Here is an 11832-nt window from a genome sequence, read left to right on the forward strand (position 1 = left end):
ATTATGCAAAATATACAAAACAATTAAGGTCAGTATGAAACTCAAGACTGAAAATGATATATTGAACAAATAACTTTTACTAGTAAAATAACTATTTACCTACTTTGGAAAAATAAAATAATTATTTTACAATATAGCTTTTTTTTTGTTTGAGCTGATTTTCCAAAATTGTCAGTATAGCATATATTATGTCTTTACTTCCTTATTGAACATTAATAAAAATTTTTCTTAATCAACAATAATAAAAAGCTTTGTTTAAAATATCTTTTAACAATGAACAATCAATATAGTAACAGTAAAACAAAAGAAAACCATTTATTTTAAAATATTGAAAATCTTTTCTAAAAATAACTAGCACATAATGACATCATTTTAATAAAAAAAAGTCATTTTTATTAAACAATAAATAAATCTTTCATGGTTTCATTTTAAAAAGAGATCTTGTAAAGTGATTCCAAAATATTTGTCTAGACCTAAAAAAGAAAAAAAAAATGAAAATCTCTTCTCCGTCTGATTCTCTGCAAATTAAAAGGAAGGAAACACTTATCACAATATTGTGCTACATCTGGTTTTGATAGATAGTATAAGTTTTTATCACAAAATTTTTGTCAGGGGGTAGTCGAACAATTTAGTACTCTTCCTTGTCCGCCTGCGGCGGATCCTTTGTACAACGGTAATCCGGGTTGTCGTCGAGAAATTTTTTCAACTTGGAAGGGTAGTCAGTCATGATCCCTGTCACCCCCAAGTCATACACCTTTTTGAACTCGTTCTCATGGTTCAGAACCCAAACATACGTCTGAAACATACAAAACACAAGTTAGAAAATTTTAACAGTGTTTATAAATCAATAAGTTTTTAAAGAAACTTGCTATACATATTCAGACCACATGATAATTCCTTAATAGATTATTGTCTTTATTAATTTGTTTAATATCTTACATATAATCAATTTTCATTAGCAACATCAAACTACACAAGAGAAAATAATCGCAGGATTTTATGTTAAAAAAATTCATGCAATGCCACTACCTGAATTCCTCGTTTTCTTAAATGAGCGAATAAAATTTTACTCATTAGTAAATAGTCCATTGTGTGGACTAAAAATGTTGGCAAAGTCATCATGAAATTTCCCTCTCTCTCCCTTGAGTGACTTCTCCTGAAAACAATACATTGAAATACATTTTGCACCTGTTAGGCATAAAAGGACAATAAGCTAGTTAGAATTTAAATTATAAACAAATTGTCTGAATTGCATCAGCTTATTTGTCGATTTTAAGTTCAAAAGATGACTGATTTCTTATTCTATTAGGAAAAAAGTTAAGAGATTTGTTGAATTGATGTGACTGTTTTTAACAAATTTGATCAATGTTTCACTGATTTAATTTGTGCTCTTTTGTATAAAGTGACCATATTTTTGTTTCCAATTGTACATAATTGCAAAATTCAAGAGGTTGGTGTTCACACAACCTGCAAACAAGTTGTTCTATGTATATTTTATGAGATGTCCTTCATTGATCTGTAGGGTGATGAACCTGTGATTTGATCCTTGCCATCAGTAGTAATCCTGTCCTCACCAGGTTGGTCTGTCAGATGTAGGATGTGTCTGCAAAATGCAGAAACGCTTCTGATAGACCAACTCAGCAAGGATGGGCAAGGATCAAATTGCATGAATATTTTTGACTGGTTTTGAAGTTTTCTCTTTACTCCACTTGGCAATCATTAAATCTCAAACTAATCTGAAGACTGGTTAACTGAACCATCTAGCCATGGTGAATGCTTTCTGTGTTTTTCATTAATATTTGCTCCTACCATCCCACTAATAATTTATACTATGTGTATTTTTGTGAGGTTTCCTCCTTGGTCTGTAAGGTGATGAACCTGTACCTGTGATTTGATCCTTACCATCTTTGGTCTGTGTCCCCGATGGGTTAATGATCGATAAGGATCAACTAACTAATTTTCTATTACTTTAACTTTTACTCTTTAGCTCTATGGTACTTGTAGACTTTGATCTCCTTTAGGCCTCTTTCAGATGACTATGAAATGATTCAACTAATTGCACAGACAGGTGTCAAGGAGTGTAACCATGGAGCAAATTATTGAGAACCGCCTGAATCAAGTAGTCTGCCCATGCAAGTGGCCAGCAAGCACAAGTGCTGCCCAAGTTCTCATCCCCACTGGTTGACTAAGCACAAAAGGCTGTTATTGCATCATTAAAGAAATTCATATTAGTTCCAAATATGGGGCATGAAGTGTGAGTTTAGCAACAAATTTAAAACAATTGAAGCTTAGAGGGAAGTGGTAATAGTTTTCAGAAAGCGTCTCTTTCCTTTTTTCTTTTTTTAACAGGAAGTGCTGCTTCCTTGGGTTTTAACATCTCCTGTTGGAAATAGAAGTTGATTTCACAAGTTGCCTCGTGTGAAATCAGCCAAGAAAAGTTTTCACCAACAATCAACTAGTTGAGAGTCACCCAGGCAACTTAGCTGAATCAACCAATCTCCCTTGTCTGAAAGAGGCCAGGTGTTCAGTTCACTAGCCTTCTGGTCTCTTACTCCCCGGATGTCCCTCATAAGTCCTCAAAAAAACCCACACCTATTATGTGAAGAAAGTCCAGCCAACACATAGTACACCGATCAAATACATCTCCTGGTAATGGTATAGATTCTTTTGTTCCTCATGTTTTCTTTTTATACCTCCATAACTAGTCCAAAACAAAACCCTCAGAATAGTATGAATCACCCTTGAATATTTTCTATTGGTTTTGAGGTTTTCCATGTTCAATGCTGTTCTTATCTGTTCAATGGGCAGGGGGGGGATAATTTTGTTTCGCCCGCATTTAACTTTTACTCTTTAGCTCTACAGTAGGGTGACCTCCTTTAAGAAGATTTGCCAGGTTTCCACATCCTGGAGGCATCTTAAACGTCTTCCTCATGGTCTTCTCACCACCTGGATGTCTTTATGCTGTTCTCCCAGATTCTTTAGTGATAGCCACCCTTACTACTCTCCTGGTACAACTTAAACTAGAAATGTACTGGTTGAGCATTCTCTAAAAACTTGTTGTTTAAATTCAATTAATTTATTCTAAAAGTTTGTAAATAAGGCCAATTTGTCTAGACCAGTGGTTCTCGACCTTTCCCAATCTGTGTACAGTTTGAATTCTCAGAACTTACACCTGACCCATTATCCTCTTCACTCATTTAGCAGTTTAATTATTTAATAAAATTATTACTTTTATGTATTGTTGTTATAAATTATTATTTATACGTATTTTAATTAATTTGAGTCAACTCAGCAGATGCGCGTTAGTCTATGCATGAAAACAGAATAATAAAAAATATATATATCTTTGTGTAACATTTAGTGACTGTTAAGTAATGATTATTTAGAGGTCGCGAGATGTTCGTTTAGAAAAACATTTTCTTTATTGTGCCGACATATCGATCTTTATTGTGATTATCTTCAGGGCTCAGTGTGTTTACACTCTCAACACGACACATAACAGTGACACATCTACACAGGAAACACACACTTTGAGCCCTGCAGATTATCTCAATATTTTTTTTTTAATAAAGATCAAAACGTTGGCACAATAAAGAAAATGTTTTTCTAAGCCTAGATCACATGAGACTGCATCTCATGATCTACAAATAATCATATATCTTTGTATTCAAAATAAATGCTTCTTCCTTTTCTTAATAAAGCCAATTTGTCTAATTAGAGATTCTTAACCTTTCCCATACCTCTTACTGTTCAGATCCACAGCATTCCTCTTACCTACAATATAATACATCATATCCTCCACTCGCCTTTCCAAACATATGTCCAGTCATAGGAAGCAATTTCATTCAATATTTTCACAAAATGATGAGTACGACAATAGAATTCTCATCGGCCAATGATATCATAAAAATTGAATTAAATGAGATGCTGGAGGATCAATAAATATTTAATAATTAATGTGGAATTTTTGAGCCTGTATTAATGAACAAAGTTTTGCAAAAAAATTGGCTTAAATAAGGATAGATATATTCTCAAATCCTTATTTTAGTATGCTCCTGTTTTATTTTTTGTGTAAAAATAAGAAGAAAATGCCCATTCTACAAGCCCAGTGTTATGATGCTCTCCCAATTTTAAAGGTTAGTCTTTGGCGAGGGTTTCCTGGACCATTTTCCCTCTAGTCATCTGACAGGATTATAGGAATTGGTTATATTAAACACAGATTGGGTTGATGGGTTCGAGTGAACGGAGGGTTTATCGAGGAACATAGAGAATTTGGAGAATAATTTTTGTACAAACAGTATTTTGAGGTCGTTGTGGAAGGTAGTATTGGATCAATAGGGTCAATAGGGAGCATTGACTATGATTCTGAGGACTTTGAATTGGAAGGACTGAATTCATTGGATATTGGCAGGTTTACTGGTACCCCACAGTTCCAGTTCATTGGCCCAAATAGGTTTTAGTAATGTTTTGTAGAGTGTTTGAACCATATGTTTAATCCCTGTCTTTTTCATTTGGTGTGTCTGTTCCAGGTGGAATGTGAGTCAAGATAGAACCAAAAGTAGTGCAGTTGGTTTTTAGGTGTAGTTGAGGAAAATTGCATGAGGGGTTTTGCTTAGGATGTAAATGTAATTTGGATGAATTTGTTTTAATTAATTGTTATCATCCTTTATACATTTGGCTATTCATCATATGTGTGCCTTGAGCCCCCCCCACAGGTTTGAGATAAGAGGAAAGCTCTCTTGTATCATCAGCAAGGGATGCAAGGAGGGTAGAGGGAGTAGTTGGGATGGCTGAGGTGTATGGGGTTGGTCTGAGCACATTGCCCTTTGGCACTCCGACAAACTCGGGAAATACACTCATTGGTTTAATCATTAATCACCACGTAGCTTTCCAATGACGCTTCAAATGTAAAATTTCAATTTTTTCTGTTTTAAATTTGGTCTTACCATGCTGGTTTGAGGTACATAGACGGCTGGAAAATCTCCAAGTGGGTCTCCTTAATGGGGAAGAAAGGAAGGAGGCCTGTGTAGAAGAGGAGGATTAGTCGGACCACTTGCCTCAACGAGAATAGGAGGTTCACCTTTGGATTCTGAAAAACAGATATCACAATTAATGTACGTGTAGAAACGTTTTGTAAACGAATTTTGCCGTTTTCGAACCAAGAGCGGGAGAACGGAGTTCCCCATCTACGGCAAACGGGGGCAAAGATGGTAATTTGTTCACTCCCGGAAGTCGTGGTGTATCAGGCCATCTGTTGATTCGTTTAATGCTAATTCTATTCTTTAGAGGGAAAAAAGGACGGGCAGGGAAATCGAAACACGCCTTTAAAGCCCGAACCACCTTCAAAATGGCCAAAAACTCGATCCAAGTCGATGGAGAAGACACATCTTGTCAAAGATTTGCAGTTTCGTAGTAAATTAATGGATGAGAGTAGCCATTTTCTTATATTGTGAAAAGGAATTCCTTTAATTTGTCAAACAATACATAATTAATTATCGATTTGAACTAATTAAGCCAAATGGCTCTTCAGATACTTTTAATTGTATCTGCATAATTTCATTTACCAGAATTCGTTTTACGTTCCAATTAACAAAGGTTTTAATTGATGGCATGTGCATACTGTTATTAATTTAAATGTAACTGTGTGACCATTACATTATTCAATTTACGGTTGTCCAACCAAAATATTTTTAAAAAATTTGACTGATTTACTCTTAATTTAAGGTCGATTGAGGGAGTAGTCTAAAAAGTCAAAGTTCAATGAGAATCCTTAATTTTAAGTACTTTTCTTTAATAGGTGGTGTTTTAATATTAAAATACCTGGAGGTAGCATTTGTAGGTGATGTCGTTACTGAAGCTACCCCAGACGGTAATCTCCTCCCTTCTGTGGTTTGTGATCAGCCTGTTGATCTCCCTGATGAGGAGGTCGTTGTTAGCTTTGACGTCGATATTGATCGGGATCGACGGGAACCTTTCGAAGACCTCGTCGAGGAGGGGTATCCGCCTCTCATCTTCTCGACAGCTCCCCGTGAATGAGGACCCTAAAAACCCAGGTTTAATTCGACGGTTTGGAAGAAAGAGATAGAGTGTGAAAGCGGCGTACCGACCTGGGTCGAAGTCGATGGGTAATGTCGTGCTTATCAGCGGCAGGTCGCTGTAGTTGAGCTCGGAGATGTTCTTGTTGAGCCCGGTGTTCCTTAGTAGATTGCTGTCGTGGCACACGACCACCTGGTTGTCTTTAGTCAGATGACAGTCGATTTCCAACATATCCGTGCCTAACGCGATAGCTCTAGAAAATTCACTTGTATAAGAAATATTACTGTAAAAAATAGATAATTAAAACTGAGATCATCATGCCGAACGATGACAATCATGCAAATGGGGTGAAATGAGAAAAACTTGAAATATGTCGTATAGGTTGTTTATTAGCACTCGAGCATAATCTAAATTTGAATAATACCACGTCGATACATGCAGGACACTACTCCAAGGAGGCACTTTAGAAAATGGTGTACGCCAAAACCGTCGACAAAAAGTACATAGTATGCTTCAGAGGCTAGTGCTTGTGGTGTACTCCATAAAGTGAGGGATAAGATCTCATTGAAGAGTTTTTACTGAGCAGGTTCAAGCCTTTGCTTATGTAATGGGGTGCTACAAGCTCATTGGTTGCTGCCTGGAAGGCGGAACCATTGCTGAAGCAGTGGCAACAGTGACACCTTAACCAAAGACAGCCACCACTCTGCTAATGGCTTAATGAATGTGGCCGTAACGTCCTTTAGTATAGTAGAGGATATACTGACGTATGAGTGTTCGTCGTCTAGGTCCTTTATGAGTAGTCGAGTATAATCCAAAATTATAAAATAGCTTCCGGGTATTGTTAGTTGCAAGACACTCCTTTAGAGGACGCAACTTTAAGGATCGTATATGATAAATATTTCAATAAACTGTGTAGACATCGAACTACGAGAAGGAAGTAGACCTGGAGGAACATAATATCAAATTAGTCGTCAGTCAGTCCTTGCTACTGTGACCGTACCGTTCTTTACCAACAGGAAATGACTTTATGGGTGTGTACGTCATTAGGTCCTTTTTTGAGCAATCGAGCATAATCCAAAATTGTATGAAATAATTTCTCGCCAGTCGTTAGTAGCAGAACACTATTTCGACAACAGCGTACGAATAGAGTACTTAACGAAGTAGGTAGACACGGAGACACAGAACATTGTATTAGTCGTCACCTTCTGGCTACTGAGGCTGTTCGGTTCTTTTGGTTGCAGTTGGAAACTACCTTAGAGTAGTCTCGTGGGTCGTTTGTAAGCACTACAGCACTGTTTAAAATTAAGAATTAGCTTCCATGTGGTCATTAGTTGGTTGGCACCCGTTCAAAGCGGCAGATTTGAGAGTCAAGGTCAAAATCAAAATCGTAAATAAACCCCACACGAATAGTACAAGAAGCAGTTCGATATTTAGTCACAGACAGATTTTGTCGTGTTTTAGCTATTGTGGCGGTTCCATTATTTTGGTTACAGCAGAAAACTACTTTATGAGTGTACTCCTCTTTTACAAGCAGTTTATTATAACCCAAAATTCAATTAAATAGTTTCCAGACGGCCGTTAGTCGCAAGTCTGTGAGGCCACAATTTCAAGAGTTATACATCAAAATCGTCGATAAACTGCGTATGGATACAGGAAGAAGTTTCATCCGAGGAAAAAGACTAATCATCTAATGGCTGCTGTACCAGGAATGACTTTATGAATGTACACGTCATCGAATTAAATAGTTCTCGGACCATTGCCATCGACGTTACAGGACATACCTTTGAGTCCGCAGTTGGAAGGACCGTGGACGTAATAACCGTTGACAACCTAGTACAGATTACTACAAGGAGATAGTCCAGGTGTCACGAATATTGCGTTAGTCGTCAGTTACCTTCTGATTACTGTTGCTGTTGAGTTTTTCGGTCTGGACACCTTACCGGTAAGTACGTCATGAAGGTCCTTTACAAACACTACAGCTCAACTAAAATTAGAATTATCTTCCTGATGGTCATTACTTCTGTGCACTCGACGCGCAAGAAGAGTTTGATCCGTAAACACAGACCCATTTTTTGGGGTTGCAGAAAAAACCGTACTTTACTCACCAACGGTGAAGTTCCAACCAATTCCGCTTTTATGGTTTCCAATTTCAGTTTTATTTTATTTGACTTCTGTTTGCCTAGCAACATAAGCTACGGGTTCGTTAACCTCGCAGACATAACTTCACAACTAATATCGGTCATTTCCGATCTTTCTGTCCTCACTTGTCTAGCTTTTTCGTCTGTCCAACTTAAGTCGGCTTTTCGCCATCTTCAGCGGTCGGTTTGCGTGATTTTCCGTCTAGTCGAGGCGCTTTTTAAGTTTTTGTACGTTCAAAGGTGAAAAGGGTGTGCAGTTGTTTGCCTTTGTCTGTCGGCTTGTTTGATGGATTAGGCATGTTTTTTTGGTTGTTTGCTCGGGTCGGTTCATTGTGGTCTTAGTTGCTTTTCTTCTTCTTTTTTCTTTCTTTCCAGCGTGTTTGTCAATTTTCTTCGAACGTGATATTTTATTTCTGTATATTACTAGGTTTTTCAGTATGCACATTTTTCGTACTTTTTATGTTTTTAGTTTAAATGGTAGCATTAGTTATTGAGGTCTGCCTATCCTATAGGCCTCCCAGTCCCTTTTCGTCATTTCCTCATCACGTGTCGGTGAGGATTGTAAGAAGGGTAAGGCATCATATTAGGAATTTATGGACACTGGGCCATCACCTCACAGATATTTCTTTCAACAAACAAGTTACATAGTTGATGAATTCCTACCATTGTTTAACATTAAACAACATCAACATTAAGTACTGATCACAAGAAAAAACCTCACATTCATGTCCAATCAATTTCAGAGTGCCATAACAATAGATGTTCGTATATAAAAGTCTACGTCCCTCTCTTCCTCTTCTCTCACCACGCATGGTACAATAATTTTTCACTGCCCTGTCACGAAGTCGCACGCTAATGAATATGTACTGCAATTTGAAAATGCAGTGGTGAAACTGGGTCCCACTGCTCTAAAACCGTCCTTGCACGCGTTAAAAATATCTTCAGATATCCCTCGTGGAATAAACTGACACACTTAATCCTCCTCAACTCGAAAATACAGGATACTTTTTAGACGTTTACGATTATATATCCAAAATTTATATCACCTTCTGTTCCGGTGTGAACTAACTGTAAAACAGATTAATAAAAAAACCTGTTTTATGTCTGGATTATTCACCGCTACGTGCAAAATTTATATTTAAGTGCACATAGGCATCACAAATAAAAGTGCCAATGCTGAAAAATTTATTGTTGTCATTCATGAACACATGGAAAAGTGACCAGTCTCGGTTCTAGATTGCCTAGAAGAACCACAACTTTGGTCTGTTCTAACTTTTAAAAGGGTTAAGAATGTAACGTCGCCGAATCGTTGGGTCTACCTCGTTCCTTAAATCGTCCAATTTTGCCATGTACAAAGTAGCATAGACTTTCATGAGGTGGTTGAATAATGGTGAACGTTCTCTGTTGCACAATGGTAATGAATGATAAGCATATCAAACTCAAAACTTGGCGTGCTGAAAATTGCCTTTTTTGCCACATTTAGTAAATAAATTTTTTATAGCAATTATACTATTTTTGAGTCAAAGTGCGATAAAAATTTCGTTAAAAATTTCTTTTTTCCTGGAAAAGTGGATGACATCAGAGAAAAGTTCGACAGTAAACAATGACGTCATCTCTTCCTGGTTACAGATCAACCAAAGTTACTGATTTTCCGATCCCGCGTCAAAACCTCACCAAAACATAACAAAATTTTTTTAATATTCTAATTAAAAAAAACGCAGGAGGGAAGAGGTGAATTAAGTCGATAGGTGATCCGTGTGGGGGGGACTGATTGACTATTCTCGTGTTAACAACGGGATAAATAACAGCGAAAAGGGAGAAGGGAGGTGAATGGAAAACTAGAGAAAGAAAAGATTCCGTGAGGTTAGTCTTAGACGTTTCTATTTCTTTTGTGTATTTGAGCATGGTTCTATTTAATTTGAGAGAAAAAATACATTAATTTCACCTTCACAATGGATTCGACGTGAAGAAAGAACAGGCAAAGGGAGAAAACAATAACATCAACACATTATTGAATTGTCCTAGTTTTGGAAGATTCCAGATGAGGGACCAGGGGATGCAAAACCGACATAAAAACAGGGATCGAGTTCGATCAGGAGCATTCACGTCCTTCTCAGGGAAAGGCGAGCACTCAACGTTTTTGTCAGTATGAAAGGTTAACACAAAGGGGTAACAGAATGGGAGGGATAAAAGTTTTTTAAAAAATTACCTTTTAAAGGCTGTAATCGTATTTTCGTAATTTTCTCCAGCCCCTGTAAAATAAAGGAGCTCGCTCAAAACACGTGAACTGAGTAAAAATGGTAAAAACTATGATGACGGGTAATTACCTCCGCGATGGCTGATGTGCCTGCAGGTGAATTTGATCTTCTTCTTCCTGTAGAGGATGGTCGGGTTGCGGAGCAAGATGACCGAAGTGACGACGTAGCCGCCGAAGAGGGCGATCAGAATCTGGACGGAGTTGTCCAACATGAGGCCGCGGAAGAGGAGCGAGTGCCTCGGGCCTAACCTGGGTCGAGGTCGGGTATGAGGCGTCGGCGATGAGGTCGGAAGAAGACTGAGAGGGGGTCACGACCGAGGGCGGCCGGCCACTGAGAGCCGCGGGTCTCCTCCACCGCCTCCTCCGCCGCCCCCGGAGGCCCCTGCCACCTGCCGGTTCCTAGGAGTACTCGGTGGACGAAACCCGCGGCCGCAACGCGAAACACCGCGACCCGCCTCTCTATCGATTCGACGACGGACGCCGTCGGAGGAAAACCGCCGTCAAACATTCGCTTTTGAAGTTGGAACATTCCGTCAAGTTGGAACACGTTCTTCCGACTCACCACACTGACAAGCGAAAAATTCCACCCAATTGATATGTTTTTTCCATAAAATAAAATTCTGCCCTTAATTTGTCATGTTATTTTTGCCCATAAATATTTGTTTATGCTTTTGTTTTAAATTGGGAATATCAATTAGAGGAAAAGACACTCAATCCTTAATCTAAAACAAGCCTCTATCGATTCGACGACAGACGCCGTCGGAGGAAAACCGCCGTCTCAGATTCGCTTTTGAAATTAGAACACTCCGTCAAGTTGGATCACGTCTTTCCGAATTAATACACTGACAGGAGAAAAATTCACCCAATTGATTTTTTTTTGTCCATAAAAGAAAATTCTGCCGTTAATTTGTCTAACTGTGGAGTATGAGATGGTGTAAGGATGTCCTTGAGCATGAACAGCAAGCCCGGGTGCCAAATTCGATCAACAGCTTGGCTTATGTCAAGAAAGAAATCCCTTACTTTACAGAATTTAAAATGTTTGTTTATTCAGCTCATTTGATTTCTGAAGCAATAAACTTTTCATCTTTGTTTTCTTAATTTCAAATTTTAAACTTAAAAATGCCACTTGGTGCGGAGGATGTTGCGCGTGGTGTGACGCTTATTGATGATAGACGTTCCATCAGATATCCGGCTATAGCCATCGGAGTTCCCTACGAAACTCTGTGTAGATGACGTTAGATGTTTTCGAGAAACTGAGTCCTAACATAGAAGGCCCGGTTCTGGACGCCCTAGGGTAATAAAACCACAGGATGATTTTTTGACTTTGAGCATTTTGCGAAACCGGTACCTTACTGTTATTCAAGCGATTCATCAGCTCCAGGAACTTCGAGGTGTCCAAAT

General features: G+C 38.2%; 1 protein-coding gene across 2 annotated transcripts; it reads right to left on the bottom strand.

Annotated features, from left to right (window-relative positions):
* Positions 1-361: 361 nt before the first annotated feature.
* LOC106672271 (lysophospholipase D GDPD1-like) lies at positions 362-10830 on the bottom strand. 2 transcript variants are annotated; one of them, XR_001341226.2, is made up of 8 exons: positions 10502-10830; positions 10384-10426; positions 6108-6289; positions 5821-6041; positions 4947-5089; positions 1030-1156; positions 551-796; positions 362-473 (listed from the first exon to the last, which is right to left on the bottom strand). XR_001341226.2 is itself a non-coding variant. In XM_014403564.2 (7 exons), the coding sequence occupies exons 1-7, from the start codon at positions 10641-10643 to the stop codon at positions 629-631; spliced, it is 1026 nt and encodes a 341-aa protein (XP_014259050.1). In that variant the 5' UTR covers positions 10644-10830; the 3' UTR covers positions 362-628. The 2 variants fall into 2 exon arrangements, 1 of the variants encoding a protein (XP_014259050.1); XM_014403564.2 differs by having other exon boundaries at positions 362-796.
* Between the last annotated feature and the right edge of the window lie 1002 nt (positions 10831-11832).

Source organism: Cimex lectularius, unplaced genomic scaffold, assembly GCF_000648675.2.
Source record: "Cimex lectularius strain Harlan isolate CLEC.00 unplaced genomic scaffold, Clec_2.1 scaffold17, whole genome shotgun sequence".
Lineage (NCBI taxonomy): Eukaryota > Metazoa > Arthropoda > Insecta > Hemiptera > Cimicidae > Cimex > Cimex lectularius.